General features: G+C 48.7%; 2 protein-coding genes across 10 annotated transcripts in view; one reads left to right on the forward strand and one right to left on the reverse strand.

The window, feature by feature from the left end:
• Window positions 1-10,895, reverse strand: part of CCDC40 (coiled-coil domain containing 40) — a 39,396-nt gene extending 28,501 nt beyond the window's left edge. The window contains exons 1-7 of the mRNA XM_060081674.1: window positions 10,695-10,895; window positions 9,164-9,224; window positions 8,298-8,735; window positions 3,186-3,318; window positions 2,049-2,212; window positions 1,119-1,202; window positions 826-1,045 (exon numbers count right to left, since the gene is read on the reverse strand). Coding sequence (XP_059937657.1) covers window positions 826-1,045; window positions 1,119-1,202; window positions 2,049-2,212; window positions 3,186-3,318; window positions 8,298-8,735; window positions 9,164-9,224; window positions 10,695-10,723 — 1,129 coding nt within the window. The 5' untranslated portion in view covers window positions 10,724-10,895. The remainder of the gene's footprint in view (window positions 1-825; window positions 1,046-1,118; window positions 1,203-2,048; window positions 2,213-3,185; window positions 3,319-8,297; window positions 8,736-9,163; window positions 9,225-10,694) is intronic.
• A 689-nt stretch (window positions 10,896-11,584) lies between these two features.
• Window positions 11,585-19,390, forward strand: part of TBC1D16 (TBC1 domain family member 16) — an 85,566-nt gene continuing 77,760 nt past the window's right edge. For 8 of the 9 annotated variants that reach the window (XM_060081748.1, XM_060081751.1, XM_060081754.1 and 5 more), the window contains exon 1: window positions 11,591-11,649. The gene's annotated coding sequence lies outside the window, so the exon portion shown is untranslated. Of the gene's footprint in view, window positions 11,650-19,390 lie in introns of all 9 variants that reach the window. The other variant, XM_060081749.1, reaches the window with a different exon arrangement.

Here is a 19,390-nt window from a genome sequence, read left to right on the forward strand (position 1 = left end):
GCTTTGATAGGAACAGTGCACGTGACTAGTCGCACCCTCACTGTCTCTTCTGCTCCAAAGCCACCTATTCCCCGTAATCTGCTACACATCCTGGGGCTGCAGGGCTCTGGACCATGGGCTCCTGCGCTTTGGATTGGCCTCACCTATACCTCCCCACCTATTTAAACTCTGCCCATTCCCACTCTTCCCTGCCTTCTGGATACCCTATCTTCAACCCCAGCAGCCTACCAGCCTCTCCAGCATTTTAAAAATTAATTAATTTATTTATTTTTGGCTGCATTGGGTCTTTGTTGCTGCGCACGGGCTTCTCTTTGTGGTGGCTTCTCTTGCTGCGGAGAACAGGCTCTAGGCACACGAGCTTCAAAGCACACGCTCAGTAGTTGTGGCACACGGGCTTAGTTGCTCCGTGGTATGTGGGATCTTCCCGGACCAGGGATCGAACCCGTGTCCCTTGCATTGGCAGGCGGATTCTTAACCACTGCGCCACCAGGGAAGCCCGCCTGTTTTGCTTTTGACTCCAAATACCCAACCTGCCGGCTTTCAGTGTTTGCTCCTTTGCCTAATTAGGTGCATTTTAAGACATTTATGTCTTCCTTCCCCCAAAAGTTTGGGAACCCCTCCAGTACGGGAACACAGCTTGCCTTTCATGAAGCCATGCGATGGCATGTGGGGACACCCCTCGGGGTCATGATGGCACTTGGGAACACCCCACCAGGTTACAATGGCATTCAGGGATACGATGGTATGTGAGGATGCCCCTTGGGGTGTCTATGGCACGCGGGGCCGCGCCACGGGGAGGCCTGCGAGGACACGGGGCTGCCTTACGCTTCTTGCGCTCCTCGCCGGCGGTCTCGCAGGTCCTGGTGTAGTGCAAGCGCACGCTCTGCAGCTCCTCCTCCTTCTTCCGCCTCTCGCACGCTGTGATCGAGTGGCGGTCGTGGCTCTTCTCGAGCTGCATCTGCAGGCGGGCCAGGTGCTGCTGGACCCCGTAAAGGTCCACCCCCAGCTCCTGCCGCTGGACTCGGCTTTGCTTGGTGGCCACGCCCTGCACCAGAGAGAGAAGCTGGGTCACGGAGATGCGGGTGCACAGCCAGGTGGAAGGCGGGACAGGTACGCACCAGCTCTTGAAGTTCCAGCCTCAGTTTCTCTATTTGCCGGTTAAGGTAGTTCTTCAGGGCAGCCTGGAATCTTATCATCAGGGGCTAAAACAGTGGAAGAGCACAGCCGGTTACTGTGCTGTCCCCTCCAGGGCTTAGCCTAAATTGCCACAACTCTTGGCAGGGGACGGCAGAAATGACTTCCACGCTGGGTGCAGGATTCTTATTCCAGAAGCCACAAATTCAAGGCACTTGTTGTCTCATCCTAGGCACTGAAGGACCTGAGTGCAAAATGACAGGGTGGGCTGGGGCAGTGGTCCTGGTTTAATCCCTGGGGCCAGAGGGCAGTGATGAGCAGTGCCTTGGATGCCAGCACCAAATGAACCCTCAGTCCCTTTTCCCAGTGCAACCCTGATCCTTCCCGTGGTACCGGGAGCACCAAGTCTTTCCAAAGAGGTTCATCCAACCAAGACCTGCCCTCCCCACTTACCAGAGGGGTGGGACACTCAAGGCAGTGGCTATCCGTGGGGGTGATTTTGCGCCCACCCAATACCCAAAGTCTGGAGACATTTCTGGCCGTCACAACTAAGGTGGTGCTACTGGCATTTAGTGGGTGGAGGCCCCAGGGATGCTGCTCAACATCCTACAGTGCCCAGGAAGTCCCCACCACAAAGAGTGATCCGGCCCCAAATTTCTATAGTGTGGAGGTTGGGAAATGCTGACTCTGAATGAATGAACTTAAAGGGAGAATAAACTTTACAAGGTGGCAGCTCAAACCCTGCAGATAAACCATTCAGGGAGCAGGTGAGACCTGAGTGTGGCATTTGCCGGGTGGAGGGTGGGCCATGGAGGCTCGGGGCAGGGCAGGGCCTACAGGGCAGGTGTAGAAATGTCTCTAAGTCCATCTTTGTCTGCATGGGGCAAAAGCAAAACTCCAGAATGTTTCCTTACATGGTTTGGGTCCAAAACCACCAGCTGGGATCTGTCTTCTTTGGCCTCGTCGCTGGCCTCAGACTCCACGCTCTCCACCAGGCCTCCTTCCTCGGCCATGCTTAACTGCTGGATCCTGTCCAGGAACAAGGATGTGGCTCCTTCCCTGGGGTGGGCATCAGGCTCTGGGGGGACGAGTAGGGGGGAACAACAAACATCACTGAGGAGTTAATAGAGAGAGTGCTTCTCTGGAGGAATTATCAGGCAAAGCTGACGCCCAGTTTCGTGCAACATGATGGAAAAAAGAAACAAAAGGCACCCCTTTGGGTTAGGGTTCACAAGTGCTATTCACAGGGTCTTCTGCTCATGAATTTTCTACTAGCTGATTCAACACATTCTGTAGAAAGGATTGCACTTTAAAGGTAGACAAGAAGGAAACACATTTTGTTGATACCTTTTAATACATAAATAGTGAACAGAAAGGTGGCTTCTTAATGATGGACTAGATTTTTTTTTTTTAATGGAAAACAGATATGATTGAAAAGAAATCAGTGAGGCTCTAGTTTCAACTTTCCTCCCTTCCTGAGCTGGAGAGATCCTGTTTTGTTTCTAACTCCTTTAGATGTGTGCTGTCTGCATGTTGCTTGTGAGTGATGTGAGGCTTTGTTAGCTGGACCATCCACACACACCCATCATATGGAATATAAAAAAACCCAATCTGCTTTCTCACGTACTCAACACTGGGGTACCGGAGCCAAGTGGAAAGATAGGGGTGTGCCGGGAAAGCCTTGGAAAGTCAGCAAACAGACACACGTTTAGGGGTGAGCTGCCCCGAGACCAGAAGGCAGTGAGACATTTGGCCAGGGCTGTGGGCTGCGGCGTCACCGGATCTTGGTCCAGGCCTGGTTCTGCCACTTACACGGATAGGTTACTTAAAGACTCTTAGGGTCTCTAAAATGGAGAACAGTGCCTACCTCACCGGGTTAGTGTAAGGATTAAATGAGATAAAACAGAAAAATGCTCCACATGTGTTATCCATATCTGTTAATGATATTTTTATCTTTTGGCTCACAGTGCAACAGGAAACAAGGTAACAGGTGGTGAATGAGTGGCAGCCCTTGCGTAGAAGGGCATGTGAAGTGGCTTGTCCCACAATACCTGGCTCCTGCGTGGAGGGGCCCTCGGTAACCAGAGGCGGCTCATCAAAGTCCAGGGATGTGTTGCTGCTCCCCCGGCTCTGTCCGAGGCGGTGCTGAGCCCCCAGAGGAAAGACCTTCTGCTGGAGCGCCCCCTGGGATTGTTTTTAGAGCAAAAACAACCAAATCTGAATTTATGAGGGTTTAGTCAGGACTAAGGAGTTAATTCATTACAGTGTTCAATTCAACATAGTTGTGGACTTCCCTGGTGGCGCAGTGGTTAAGAATCCACCTGCCATTGCAAGGAACACGGATTCGAAGCCTGGTCCGGGAAGATCCCACATGCCGCGGAGCAACTAAGCCCGTGCGCCACAACTACTGAAGCCCGTGCACCTAGAGCCCATGCTCCACAACAAGAGAAGCCACCGCAATGAGAAGCCCACGCACCGCAACGAAAAGTTGCCCCGCTCGCCGCAAATAGAGAAAGCCCTCGTGCGGCAACAAAGACCCAACGCAGCCGTAAATAAATAAGTAAATAAATAAACTTATTAAAAAAAATAGAATATTGTTTGCATAACATTTGGCTTTTGCAAATGGTCAAAACAGAAAACACCTACCGCCACCCCCATGAGGAATCCGGGAGTGGTTTCTTTCTGTCCTGATCTGGAGCAAAGTGTAAACGCTGAGGCACGGGTGTGTGCTGGACCTGGGTTTCTTTACTCCCAAATGCTGTTGTCTCCAAGGATGGTAAGCGACACCTCTGAGCATCCTCTTTATAAAAGGATGCTGGAAAGCCTGAGCCCTGGCCAGGGTCTCCCAAGAGGGCTGTTTCTTCTCTTCTTTCAAACTGTTTCACTTTAGGGACATTTCCATATGAAAAGGTTTTCCCTCAATAGAAGCACCTGGCCCCATTTTAGCTCTAAAGGGGACTCTTGCAACGATTATTGTTGACAGTAATTACTGCTGCTGATGAATAGGTGAATATTAGTAACAACAGACAATGACCCTGCACAAGACCCTGCAAGGTGGATGCCAGTCATTTCTGTCATCTGTAGGGAAGCGGCTCACAGAAGCTGAAGCCCTTGCCTAAGTTCGCACAGCCAGCCAAGGGTCATCTCAACGCCCAGCTCCTGTTCTTTCTAATTGTACTTCCTCAGGTGATGCTGCTTCTAGAAATGATTTCTGAGGCATCCAGAACCACAATGACATTAATGGGGGCCCAGAGTCCAAAGCCCACCTCTGGGGTGTCCAGAAAGGGCTTCTCCTAATGAGAGGTCAATGATGTGTCAGACCACGCCGATGACACAGCAGCTTCTACTCCACGATTAAGTTACTTCTTAAGACTGAGAGGTGAGAGGTGAGAAATACGGTTCTCTCTTTGGGCTTGTCTCTACCCTTCTGGCTGATCAAATTTGGAGACTGTTTCTTTGTGAGTTTTCTGGAAACTAGACTCGAGGGTGGAAATTGGCTTTACAGCTCAACAAGTGACCTATACTTCAACACTCCTGGCTATCTTTTATTTATTTACTTTTTGGCCATGCCTCACGGCTTGTGGGATCTTAGTTCCCCAGCCAGGGATTGAACCTGGGCCCTTGGCAATGAAAGAGCAGGGTCCTAACCACTGGACCGCCTGGGAATTCCCAGTCCTGGCTATCTTAGAAAGGAGGGCACTGTTTTGTTGTGTTAAATTCTTAAAAGTGATTTTGATCATGTACTTGTCATTTGTAATTATAAAGCTTAATTAGGGCTCATCGAATATCAAATTGTGTCATTCTCTAAAGTTATTAACTCTTTTAGGTTTCACAGGGTGGGGAGGGATTGTCACTGCACTGTTCAGAGCAAGAGTGACCGTCTGCCATCACAGCTGCATGCCTCTGGGCAAGGATGTCCCTTGGGCCCTCAGTTTCCTCACCTGAACTATGGGGATAATAATAGTTCCCACCTCACAGGGTTGTTGTCAGGATTCACTGAAGCAACACATGTCAAAGGCATTGAAGTGTCCAGCCCAGAGTCCATGATGGAGAAACGTTATGCGTTCTCTTCCTGCCCCGTCCTACCCCTCACTTCCCTTCTAGAGCAATCACACCTAAAGCCAACAGGTTGGCTTGGCCCAGTGTGGGGTGATGAGCCTGGACAAGGTGAGGAGAGCAGGTTCCCGAGACTGTCCCTGAGGTGGGTCCTGATAGCACAGGTGTCAGGCCTGGGCCTGCTGAGGAGGGGTCCCGGTGTGGAGAGTCACAGCCCAAACAATTGGGGCCTGGCCTGGGTGGGGTTGGCCTAACAAGGTGATGAGGGTGTCCACAGTCAGGGTGGCCCAGTGAGGGTGTGTGTCCTAGCCTGAGTGGGGTGAGGAGTGTCCACATGGGGGCAGGGAAGTGCAGTGAGGGTTACATTCGGGGGATTGATCAAATTTATAATATGTTAAGGATAATAAGGACCAGGTCTCCTACTGTTGGAAAAAGGAGTTAAAATATAGAAGGGGAGAAAACTAGCAGGAACCATGTCAATGGTGGTTTGGAATTAGAGACGTTTTGGTGTGAGCTACATGTATGTGTGTATGTGTATGGTGTGTTTGGGGTCGAGGGTTCCGTGAAAAGAAACCAAGCTGCTGGAGAAATGTCTGGTTCTCAGGCTGGGGCAGTCTGTGCCAGAGAACAAGAAAGTGCCTAAAGGATGATGGTGGTTAAAAAAAAAAAAGAAAAAAAGAATGGTACTGATGTGTCAGAAAGACACAAAGGCCAATTTGAATGGGCTCACTGGTCAAATTGGGAAAAATCTGAGCTTCAATATAAATAATGATAGTAATGAATTATAACACAGTGAATGAAATGGGAAACAATGAGTCCATACAGATATGAAACTTTACATGAATAAATTGAAAGTTTAATGAGGAATGGATGTTACCATAGTTTCAGAGTATCCCTCCCATATTTATCTCAGAAGGAAGAGTTGTTTTAATATTTGAAAATCAATCAATGTAACCACCAAATTAACAAACTAAAAAAGAAAAAAACATGATCCTCCCAATAGACACAGAAAACACTTTTGACAATAGCCAACATCCTTTCATGATTAAAAAAAAATCCACAAACTAGGAATAGATGGAACTTCCTCAACCCAGCAAAAGGCATCTATGAAAACCCACAGCTAAGGTCATATGCAACTGTGAAGATTGAAAACGTTCCCCCTAAAATCTGGAAAAAGGATGTCTGCTCTCACTAATACTATTTGACATTGTACTGGAGGTTCTAGTCAGTGCAGACATGAAAAAGAAATAAAGGGCATCCAGATTGGAAAGGAAGACGTTAAACTGCCTTTTTTCACAGACAACACAATCCTTTTCGTGAAAAGTCCTATGGATTCTACAAAAAAAAAAAAAAAGCTACTAGACCCAATAAGGGTGATTAGCAATGTTGCTGAATATAAGATTGATATACAAAAATCAATTGTATTTCTATAAATTAGAAACAAACAATTGGAAAGCATTTATAATGGCATCAAAAAATGCAAAATAGGAAATTCCTTGGTGGCCCAGTGGTTAAGACTCCACGCTTCCACTGCAGGGGGCATGGGTTTGATCCCTGGTCTGGGAACTAAGATCCTGCATGCCACACAGCATAGCCAACAAAATAAATAAATAAATAATAAAATATTCCACAAATTCTTTTAAAAAATGCAAAATATAGACGGATAAACCTGACAAAAGATGTGCAACAGCAGTACACATTGCTGAAATAAGTAAGAAGTCCTAAAACAATGGTGTAATCTGTTGTTGTTTTTTCTCATTTGAAATAAATATTCACTTTCCTATCTTAAACCAAAAAAGCACCTTCTCACGAGTGTTTCTTAAATGCCTAGGGGTGAGGGGTATCTTTACAGTGGATAAGGCTGACACTTTTTTCATCAAGTGATCCAAGCCAACATCATCAATAATGGACAAGCTGAAATGATGCATCACCTGACAGGACACCAGGAGAACACAGCACCCTTCTGTGACATTCCTGCCGAAGGATCATAAACCAAACCTGGGAACCTGGAAATACCAGGCAAAGCCAAACTGAGGGACATTCTACTAAATAGCTGGCCTGTGACCTTTAAAAGTGTCAAGGTCGTCAAGGTCATCAATGTCAAGGACAGATTGAGAAGACAAGAAACTGGGCAGCTGAAGGCAACAGGCAACTCTGAACTGGAGCTCTGCTATAAAAGACATTACTGGGACATTTGGTGAAGGAGGCCTGAGGATGATTGGGTAATGTAATACAATTTCTTGATTTTGATAGTCATTATATTGTTGTTTGTGGGAAACATACATGGAAGCATTGGGAGGCAATGGGGTATCAGATCGACAGCTTACTCTCAAATGCTTAAAAAAATGAAAAGTTCTATGGTACTCCAATTTTTCTGTAAGTCTGTGCTTGCTTAAAAATTTAAAAATGAGGGGACATCCCTGGCGGTCCAGTGGTCAAGACTTCACCTTCCAATGTAGGGGGTGCGGGTTCGATCCCTGGTCGGGGAGCTGGGATCCCACATGCCTCTTGGCCAAAAAACCCGCAAAACATGGAACAGAAGCAATATGGTAACAAATTCAATAAAGACTTTAAAAATGGTACACAAAAAAAATCTTAAAAAAAAATTTAAAAATGAAAATTATAAGAATGTAACTATTGTCATTATCTAGAACTGCACTGTCCAGTATGGTAGCCACTTGTAACAACTGGTTATATAAATTTAAATTAATTAGAATCTTCAAAAAATTAAAAATTCAGTTCCTCCATGTCCCTGGCCACATTTCAAGTGCACTATAGCCACACGTGAGTAATGGGTACCATATTGGACAGAGAAGATAAAAAGCATTTCCATCATCATGCAGAATTTTACTGGACAGTGCTGCTCTAGAGACTGGACACCTAGATGCCCTGACATGGAATGTTCCCAACTTGGGTTTGGGAACAGCAAGGGAGGGTCCAGAAACTCTTGGCATTTGATGGTAGATCCTGAGACCTAAGTTTACTAAGGCATTTCTAAAAGGGATTGCAATGTGAATTATTTATAGCGTACCCTGAGTTCCTCACATAGGAGTACAAACAACTTGAGCAGTAAAACACTTGCATAAAACAGACCTCAGGCTACTCACCGATTCCTGGTCCATTTGCTCAGATGAGCCTGACACTTGCTGGGAGGGCTCTGTGGAGATGACCCCCACTCCTCTGGATTTGGATGGGCCGGGGGCCTCTCTGTCTTCAAGACCTGTTTTCCTCCTTGCTCCTTCATGCCGGCGTGTGGGGCCAACTTCATCTCTGGCCACCTCCCCAGGACTGATGTCTGAGTAAGCCAGATCTGGAGAACTGACTTCCCCTTCAGGGGCCGTGGCTTCAATATCAGATTCTAACTCCTCTTCAAATTCGAATTCCTCTTCCGTTTCCATTTCCCCTTGGATTTTGACTTTCTCATCGTCTTCATCTTTCCCCTGAACTGTGACTTCCCCATCGTTTTTGATTTCCCCTTCGGAATGCTCTGTAGCACCCTCAGTTTCTTCATTTTTCTGGTCACTGCTCTTCTCTATCGGTGATACCTGTAGCCATGTAGCAGGAAAAAAATCAGGATACAAAGTATAAAGGGTCTTGTGAGGTTTTATTCTTAATAAAGTAATTACACCAATGGGAAAACTGCAGCTACACACTCTGAGCATCGCTAGGAGATTATGTTTCATGCTTTAATTTATCTGCTCTCTGTTTTTGGTAATTATTTTGCATCCTTCATGACAGGAAATGACCTCTGAAAAACTCAGGGCAATCTAACTGTAGGATATCTGAGGCATTCCTGAAGCGCCACCAACACTTCAGAATGGGGTGGAAGGAAATTGAGCTTCTCTGCAAATGACTTGAGTCTGTTCTAGAGCAAGGTCCTAGGATCATCGTACAATTTTCTTGAGAAAGTCTGAACTCTCTTTAGTTCTTAGTAACTACAGCCCAGAATAATTCATCCCATAAGGAACTTTACCCTGTTGCCTTCATGATTCTGATCCTCTTGTCCTTCAGGAGATTTGCCTTCCAGGTGAGACCTGGTGGCAGAGAAACAAGTTACCAGTGTCAAATAACATCTTTCTTTTTCTTGGCATTTATCACCTCCTTGATGTCTGTATATCTACTTATTTACTCGTTAATTATCTGCCTTCCCTCTAGGCTGATGGCCATGACTTTGTCACTAACACCGGCACTAGATCATGCCTGTCACGTGGCACAAAAGAGTCACTCCAAGAATGAATGAAAAATGCAATTATCGAAATATTAAAGGAACAGGTAGATTCTGCCAGAAAAGTCACTTTAAATATACCTCTGTCTGTGACAAAACTGGGAAAAATAAACGCAAAATAAGAGAAAATTGTACAAAAAGGACAAATATTCTAGAAACTCTTGGTTAGTTTCCCCGTGAATTTTTCTTTTTTTTTTTTTTTTTGGCCACGCCTCAGAGCATGTGGGATTTTATGATAGTTCCCCAACCAGGGATCAAACCCGTGCCCCCTGCAGTGCAAGTGCAGAGTCTTAACCACTGGACCACCAGGGAAGTGCCAATTTCCCCATGATGTAGATAGTACAAGAATGTCACATTTTAAAATTGGTTTTTTTTCTAATTAGAAAAAAACTATATGTTTTTAAAAAGTAAAACTAATACAGAAATATGTGACAGACAATGAAAATCCCCTGTGACTTCTCCTCTCCTTCTCAAGATAACCAGTGGTAAAAGTAAGAGATTTAAGGGTATTTTCTTTCAAATATTTTTCTATGCATTTAAAGCCACCCACCCACCCAAATTAGAGATCACACTATATATACTGTTTTGCATTTAGTCTTTTCATTTATTGTAATCTGGACTTCTTTCCATGTCAGCACATGTAGACCAACCTTAAAAAAAAAAAAAAGAAACAATACAGCAGTGTCTAATGTAAAAGGTTAAATTCTTTAAAGTAGTTTCTATCCTTTTAAACAAAGCATAAGAGAACAGAGGCCTGGTGGCTGTATTTTTACCTTACTACGGTCTATCTGTGTGCTCAAGGCATTCACGGTGGGGCTGCCTGACCATAGGGACCCCGGCCCATCGCCTGCCCCCTCCAACCCTGGTGAAGGGGAGGGAGGCGGGGGGCTGGGCTGGTGCCCCCTCTCACAGCACCTCGCTGGGGCAGCATCCAGTACAGAGACCCCTGCTCTCAGGGCTCTGCAGCAGGGACTACCAAGCACAGTGGTTGTCATGGTTACTGTGGGACAAGCAAGTCCCGGGTTTCAGCGAGTGGAGCGCCCGGAGCGAGGGGAAAAGGGGAGGGTACGGGAGAGGACAAAGGGACGCGAGGTGAGAAGGGAGAAGGGCGCGCAGGAATGTGGGGGTGTCCGGGGAGGGCAGGAAAGGCCCAGAGGGTGGGGGTGGCAGGGGCAGAGAGAGGGGAAAGGGGCATGGAAGGGAAGGGGCGCCTAGGGGGCTATAGAAAGGGGGAGGCGTGGGGGTCGCTGCGAGACCCAAGGTCCCTAGGCCCGCTTACCCGCCAGCCCGGCCGCCAGGCTCCGCCATCTCCCGTTGCTACGCGACGCCGTCAACATCCGGCTGGCGAGGACCACGCGCTGGGCGTGCGGGGCGGACGGCCTTTGTGCCATTTATGTGCATTAGAAACACAGAACATCTAACTATGTAAATATATTAAAGGATAAATACGCATTTTCTCCATCTTTATCTCTAAGACCGAGCTCTACCCCTCCTGGCTCAGTTTCTTTAAAGCAACAAACATGTCAACGTGCGTCCAGCTGGGCAACTCCGGCTCCCCGGGGGATCGCGCAGGGCACTCGGGGAGCCGGGGACCTGGGATGGCTAAGTGCCCTGAGGGTGGCAGGCGGAGGTAGGGGCACGAGGGGCTCCGGAGCCGGCTGCACCTTCGGATGCCGAGACCCCTCCTAGTGCCCGCCTGTCCATCTCCAGACCTGGGGGGCTCAGCACCCCTTTCCCGGGGTTCCTGCGAAGAATTCTTGGCGGAAGAGGGACGCCCCGTGGTCTCCTGATGGGTGGTGTTCTTTTCCTACCTCAAAATAGGAAAAACAAACGCAGAGAGTGGAACAGAGAGGGCGAGCACGCACGTGGAGCGTCCTAGCGGGTCTGCCTTCACTCTGGAGGCTCGGGGCTTCCCTCCGGGGCAAAGTCCTGGGGCCGGAGGCCCAGGCGGGCGGTGAGGCCCGGAATGGGATGCGGGCAGCCGGGCCGGGTCCGGGGGTCGGAGGGCGGAAGGTGACTTGGGCAGTTCCGCGGCCGGGTTGGAGCCCATTTGGGACCTGGGGGTTGGGGGGCTGGCCTGATTGGGCCGGGGGCCGGGTTGGGCCGGGGGGCGGGCCGGGGGCCGGGCCTCGCCTCGCGTCCCCGCCCCACCGCTCCTCACAGGCGGCGGCGGCAGTGGCGGCGGCGGCGGCTCCGGGAGCCGGCGCGAATCCGGCCCCCGGCGCGGGACCCGGGTGGGTATCTGGGGCAGGCCGGGGGCCGCGGGGGCGGGGTCTGAGGGGCCCGCGGGGGACCGGGCACAGCCCCTCCGCCGGACGGGGTTGGGGCGCGCGGGGCGCGTGGGCCTGCAGCCGCGGGGCCCGGGAGGGACCGGGGTCTGGCCGCAGCCCAGAGAGGTGCAGGGCCGGAGCAGGAGCCGGGCGGGCAGGAGCACGCCGGTTCACGCGGAGCGATCCCTGGGCCCCCTCTCCGCAGCGGATGCAGGCCCCTGGGGCCGGGAGTGGGCCTACTTCGGGAAGATTCGGTCTCTGCCTGCCTGGAGCTTTGGGCCGGAGAACTTGCGGTCTTTGTCTGGCTGGTCGTCAGAGCACGCGAATGAGAAGTTGTAGGGGCCCGCTGTTCGCCGACACAGACCCCTAAAGTGTGCATTCCACCCGCACAGCGCGCGCGCTTAGCATTCCCGGCCTTAGGGTGGGTGGTTCGGCTGTTTAAGAGCCGCATGTCAGGAAACTCACTTCCTTTAGGCCCGGGCTGTTCCTCCTGTTCTTTTCTTTAAAAAAAAAAAAAAAAAAAAAAAGAAAGAAAGAAAAGAAAGAAAGAAAAGAAAAAGGAAAAAAAAATAGGCAATTTAAGATTGCTAAATATAACCTAAGGAACGCTGCCAGAAGCGGTGAATCTTGAAATCCTGTTATTCCCACACTCGGAAGTTGGTGTCATATGTTGGCCACAATCTAGTTCAGATTCTATTCAGAAATAGAAAACGACATAATACGTTCACTTTCCTTACCGTGAAGTTTGTTTTACTGCCTCCTCAAGTTCATAGGAGAAGCTGGGTTGGTTGGCCAGCCCCTGTGACTGGTCCCACCGACTTTTCTTTACCACCTGCAGGCACCAATTCTTTAATTTGGAAAGAAGAGGGAAATGGTTCTCAAAAAACGGCCATGTGATGGAGGATATTATCAAAGGGCAGGTGCAAAGGCCCAGTTTCATGAATTCCATCCTAAATCTGTCAGAGATTGATTAGAGAACTTTTAAAAAATCTGTGTGTTAGTTTTAGAAATTCCTCATTAGAAACATTAATGTTTAATTGATTAGCAAACATTAAACACTTTTAAGAACCAGGAAAACTTTTGCAAAGAAAGGATTATTAAGGTTAGGAATGCATTTTAGTATTAACTGTGAAGCTCGTTCATGGCTATTCATTGTTGGTATTCGGAGGCTCGTTCTCTGCTGAGTACGCTTGGCTTGTGGAGTGTTTATGGTGAGCAGTCGCAGAATATGACTAAGGAAAGTTCTTATCAGTGGAATTTTTTAATCCTCCAGACATGATGATTGTTGTGTAAATAGCTTCTGATTATCATGCATGAATTCACTGAACCCACTAAACAAACCCATAAAGTCAGTACTGACTTTACAGATAACTTTACAGTTATCCCCATTTTACAGGTGGGAACACTGACACTTAAAGTAAATTCCCCAAGTTCACACATCCAGGAGTGACAGTAATAGAGGCCTTGGGCCCAGGATGCTCCAGCTCCAGAAAACCACTGTAGCACACTGCCTCCCCTCTTGTAACTGGCCCCTATGATTCACATGCACACACTCTCCCTGCCCCCATTTTTGCAGACAAATAACATGGTTCACTCTGCCAAGTGATTCATAAACATGCAAGAGAGTGGGGACTAATCTATGTCACCACTAGCTGCTAATATCAGTTCAGTTTAGTCTGTAAAGAGCTCCCTAGGCCTCAGTGTAAAGGCATCTGAGAAGACAGCCACTGGGTTTGCAGAACCCTACCTACAAATGTGCTGGTCTCCCTGCCTCGGGCTTTGGGTAGCTCAGTGCACTGGTTAAAAACATGGCCTCCAAATGTAGACTGCTGGGTTCAAATACCAACCCTGGTACATAGTACTGACTTAATACCTCTGTGCCTTGTTTTCTGCATCTGTGAAGTGGGGGTAATACCACCTACCACAGAGTTCTACTGCAACAATTATCTGAAATACCTAGTACCTGGCACATTTGAAGTGCTTGTTACTATAAAATTTTAATTATTATTATTGACCATCATTTGGATTTTTCACATTTAACTAGATTGGTAAAAACGTTTGATTTTGTTTTTTGGTTCCATGTGTATGTGGGCCATCAGATGGAAAGCTAATCATAAGCAGAAGTGGAATTCTCCATTTAGGTATATTTACATTCTTTTGTTTTTGCGGTACGCGGGCCTCTCACTGTTGTGGCCTCTCCCGTTGCGGAGCACAGGCTCCGGCTGGACGCGCAGGCTCAGCGGCCATGGCTCACAGGCCTAGCCGCTCCGCGGCACGTGGGATCTTCCCAGACCAGGGCACGAACCCGTGTCCCCTGCATCGGCAGGTGGACTCTCAACAGCTGCACCACCAGGGAAGCCCTACATTCTAATCTTTGTAACTTTTTGGGGTGCTGAGTCCCTGTGGGCTGTCCAGGGACCAAGGTGATCAGGTTTCCTGGCAACACAAATCTGGAGTAGAGATTTTAACTTGTCCCCCCACATCTGGCTGAGGGTCCCCAATTTTGTTATTTACAGGCCTGAATCCTCTCCTGTAAGAGTAGTGAATTAATTTCGTACAGTGGTACAGTTGGGGAGGATGGCTTTAAACATGATGGATTTGTAGCAGTGGAGTGGAGTGGAGTGTAGCAGTGGTTTTATTGGTGTACATTGTATTGTACATTGTTCTATTGTATCTGTATTAGGTTGATGAATACAATCTAATACAGATACAATAGATGAGGCCAATGCACAGAAAAGAAGGCACATACTTTCTGCTCCAAAAAAAGAAAAACATTGGGGCAATAATATAGGAAATCTTTTCCCATTCAATTCGGTGCTGTTGGTTTTGATGCTACCGACCACCCACGTACCCTTTGGGCACCTGGTCTGGCATCTGTAATAAATCTGCTTTGATGAGCTGTCTGATGATATCTGATCTGAAGCGTGTCCTTTACTCCAATCTTCTGATAGAACTGATAAAAACATCCTCAGAGAGGAGAGAAATCAGGTCACTTGCAACTGAGTTCGACGTCTGCCTGCAGTAGCTTCAGTCATACAGCTAGCACAAGGAAAGAACAGAAAGAACCCAAATTCATTATCCAATCTGAACGGCACGCCCTTCTCTGCCTGAGCCTTGGGCAGCGAGTCTGAGCAGGTGTTTAGAGTTGATGCACAAGATGAGGAATCTGTGTGGACTCACCTGACCACATACAGAGATGTGGCAGTGTCTTTTCCACGCTCTTTCTGGATTGGCTCCTATAGAAACCACCATAACATGGGTGCACCCTGAGCCTGTGTCTGCACCTGCTTGCACACCTTGGTGTGTGTGCTGGTTTTCCACCGAGTGACCCTGATCCTGATTTCAACAGTCTGATAAATTGGTCTTTACACTTTCCGGCGTTGGAATCTGAGCAAAGCGCATACTTAACAGATGGCATTGGACACCCTTTCATTTTTCAATTTCTGTAGCTAAAATGCTTTCCCTGAGCAAGATCGGTTGTGTTGCATTCCAGGGGTGTTGTCAGTACATTTCCCCCCAGTTTGATTTCTGTTTTGTGGTACATTAGCTACTCCTTTGCCACAGACAGTGAGAACCTCTGTGTGTTAAAGTTTACAGGCACAGTATAGAAGTCAGGTGCATCTCATCCACTGTGGGGTCGGTTATTGCTTTCCTGGCTGGATTTGCACTTATCCTTGCCTTTTGGGTATAGTCCTTCCTTGGTCCTCAATCCTGACTCATCTTTAAGTCTGTTTCTTCTTGCAGGCCCCCCTTCCTTGGCTCTTTGAGGGAAATGGTGTTGGGGGGTTTGCTGTCGAGGGGCACAGGCAGCAGATGGTTTCTCTTGGGAGAGGCAGAGGCTTTGGGACTTTCCAGGCAGTGGTGACAATTGAAGTGACAACTGGACAGTTGGAAGAGGAAAGTCACAGCTAAGCAGGCCACCAGACCTCCCCTCACCCTCGTTTCTGAAACTGTCTTCTCCAGTTACGGCCTCCTGAAGGTCCTTTTTCCTTATGGCAATTAGCCCAAGCCTCTGGCTCTGGAGTTGATGCCCTAAGCCTCATTCCTTCAATTTAACTGCAAGTCGATTGTTTTGGTCCTCATTTCTACACAGAGGCCCCACCCACAGCAGCCCTGTCTTTGGGCCACAGTCTTTTTCTTGTGAATCCTGAATGCATGTGCAGCAAATGTATTTCTCTGCTGCAACAGTCCCATAATTTGAAGTTAAATACAACTGAGAGGAGGGGTGATATCATCTCACAGGTGTCTTATCTGGGCAATGAGACTGAAGGATACCCACCTTTCCCTGAGAACGGGGTTCCTGATCTACAGGATTTATATCACCCAGTGAACCTCAAAGGTCGGGGTTCCCAAAAAGACTGTGGTGCATGTGCCTGGTTCTGGGTCGGTAGAGAGAGCTGGGGCCTCCTGCGAGGTGTGTTAGCAGAGATGTTTTGTGGGAGGAAAACGATCCTTGTTTGCGTGTGTCTGGCTCGTGTTTAAGATGGCATTGCCTTGTCCCAACTCTGTTGATTGGGCTTTGAGGGCAAAGCAGATGAACCGGTTTCTCCCAGCCACGTGGCAGGTGACCAGAGCTCAGGGCATTTTGCTCCTGAGCAGTGTGACAATGACAAGGCCAGGGGAAGAATCACCTGTGGGCTTTGCCCCATGACACGTCCCCCTAAGGATGCAGTGGCCCCACTCCCTACCTGCCTCCCCCTAGGTGCTGCGAACAGCTGTCACGGTGGGCGTGGGCTGCGACCCTCAGGTGTGAAGGAACTGCCAGCTTGTGAGCTGATAGGACCGCACCTGTCCTGCTGACCCAGGGCGGCCCCGAGGCAGGCACACAGTACAGAACAGTGAACGGGAGAAGCCTGGGCAGAGCGTTTCTGCTACTGGCTTCAGGCTGCCCTGTTTCTTTTTTTTTTTTTTTTTTTTTTGCTGTACGCGGGCCTCTCACTGCTGTGGCCTCTCCCGTTGCGGAGCACAGGCTCCGGACACACAGGCTCCGCGGCCATGGCTCGCGGGCCCAGCCGCTCTGCGGCATGTGGGACCTTCCGGGATCGGGGCACGAACCCGTGTCCCCTGCATCGGCAGGCGGACTCTCAACCACTGCGCCACCAGGGAAGCCCTGCCCTGTTTCTTTGGTCTCACTAGGAAGGTTCAAGAGACGTTTGCACCTTTGCTCTATTTGTTTTCCCATTTGGGAATTGTTGGAGCCTCCAGCACAGGAACCAAGGCTCTGGCACTGGTCTGTGTGCAGCTTTTCTCTGTCCTGTCCTGCTGCCCGCTCAGAGACACGGAAGCCAGGTCTCCCCTCTGCAGGGTCTAGGCCTGGGTAGTGGCTCTGACTGGGGGTTTGATGGTCAGTGGAGATAGAAAGCCCACCCTACCACAGGTGTAGTGTGGTCGGCAGAAGAACAGTCCCCACAGATGTTGCTTCCTAGTTCTGGGAACCTGTGACTGTATTAGGTCACGTGGCAACGGGGATTAAAGTCGCAGTTGGAATTAAGGTTGCCAATCTGGTGACTCTGAGGTGGGGAGATTGTCCTGGATTATCCAGTGGGACCATGTCATCCCAGGGTCCTTGAAAGTGGAAGAGGGGGCCCAGAGTCAGCGTCAGAGTGATGCCCTATGAGAAGGACTCCACTCACATTGCCGGCCTTGAAGGAGGAGGAAGGGGCCACGAGCCAAGGGATCTGGGCGGGTTCCAGAAGTTGGAAAAGGCAGGAAGACAGATTGTCCCCTGTAGCCTTAGGAAAGAACACGGCCCTGCTGACACCTGAGTTTAGCCCAGTGAGACCTGGGTTGACTTCTGGCCTCTGGAATTGCCAGATAATACACCATTGTTTTAAGTCCCTATTTTTGTGTTGACTTGTTTCGGCAGCCATGGGAAACCAATACACTCGAGATAGAAGTGCTTTGTGAAGGAAGCAGGAGGGGAGACTTGTGTCTCTTCTAAAGGGTGTCATTTCTTCATCTGTGTTTTGCTCATTTCTGGCTTTTGGCGACTTTGCCTCTGTGTCTAGGAAGACTCCCTTTCCCTGGATATAAATCACCAAATCTTGGGGGATGAATTTTGGGTAATAGATGCCTTAACTTCATCCCTGGAAGCATTAGCTAGAGGAGAGCCCCACCCCTCACTGCCTCTGGGCCAAGTGTCAGTGGCCAAGTGGCCCCTAGGGAGAGGGAGGAGGGAACGTGTGTGGTTAACAGCAGGCCTGCCGCTGCCCACTGGCTCCAGCCCAGCAGCAGGGCCAGTTCTGAACAGGGCTGTGAAAGAAGAAATTTGCTACCCTTCCCAGCCCCAGCTACTTCTCTTGGGGCTACTGCCGTTTCTGACATCTTTCTCCTGCAACGACCACCAAACCCCCCTCCTCTTGGAAGCAAACTTGAGCTACTTTCATCGCCAGTGTAACTTACTGCTGCAAGCAACAGAGCGCCAAGAATAGTTCTCAAAGGTGTTCTAATTCTTAAAGACTTGCAGGTTAATAGGAAAGAATGGACTCCCTAGTCAGGGAGTTTCTGCAGAGAGTCTTTTGTTTTATGAGGGTGTGTGTTTTTTCTGGGGGGAGGCCAAGTTGATCTGCCCTTTGAATTACACAATAGCCTATTTTGCAAAAATGTCAGTGGTCACTGACAGCTCAGAGCAGCACAAAATTCAACTTGTAATCAGGTATCGATCAGAGGTGGTTAAAAGCCAGCACTGGCATTTTTATTTTATACCTTTTAAAATCATTGCCCTTTTTCTTTGTACACTCAAGCTAATGCACATTCCAGATCTTGGCCTGACTCCATCTCTATATTCCTTGTGCCAACTGCCAGGTTGGCATCGCTCTCCTTTCCATCAACAAAAACATGGCATTTGGAACTCTACTGAAAATGGCATTCTGGTAGGCCCTTCATAAAAGGATCTTCTCAGAGGTATCTTGGACTCAGGAACTTATCATCTAAAATCAACAATATTGATGAAGACATAACCATTTTAAAGTAATGATATTAAGTGAACGCATTCGAGGAGAATGAGGCTTTTTAATCATTGTCACTGATCTACCTGGAGCTGTTTCTCTATCCACCTTCATCTCTCAGAATTTGGGGAGAGGATTTATGATATTCGTACAAAGTGCTTTGAGCATCTTGAGCTGCTATTTTGATTTCAATTAACTCTAAGTCCTTACTAGAGTTGTGAAAAGTCAGATAGCTGTTTTCTGGCTACAGGCTTCACTGGTTTTGTGTGTTTTAGGATCTCTGCTGATGGCATTTAACGATTGTGCTGTGTACCCTGGTCCCCTACTCTATCTGGGTAATAAGGAGAATAAGTCTGGCCCGTAGAAAGGCCCCAGACCTGTGAAGGGGACCTGGGTGTTCTGCTTGCTCTGGGTTCTGTACCCGGCAGCCTTTCTGGAGCACAGCTTTCTGGTCTCCCAGGGAGGTGGGGATCTTTGTTCCCTGCAGGACACCGGGTCCCTAAGGTAATGGGTGTAAACTGCTCTGCACATCGGATCAAGAACCATGCAAGGTCGTGCGTCTTATGGATTCAAGGACATTAGGAAGATCTCCCATCAAGTTGTTTGGTCTTTGCCAGGCCCTGGCATTGCTGCTGGCAGCCTGCTGTCAGTGTGGGGACCAGAGCTCCCTTTGTTGCCGGCCTCGAGCTCCCTGTCCTTTTCCTTGCCTCCATCCACACGATTCCACCTCAGCCTGACCTCTTTGGGTGCAAGCTTCC

Source organism: Mesoplodon densirostris, chromosome 18 (genome assembly GCF_025265405.1).
Source record: "Mesoplodon densirostris isolate mMesDen1 chromosome 18, mMesDen1 primary haplotype, whole genome shotgun sequence".
Taxonomy (NCBI): Eukaryota; Metazoa; Chordata; class Mammalia; order Artiodactyla; family Ziphiidae; genus Mesoplodon; species Mesoplodon densirostris.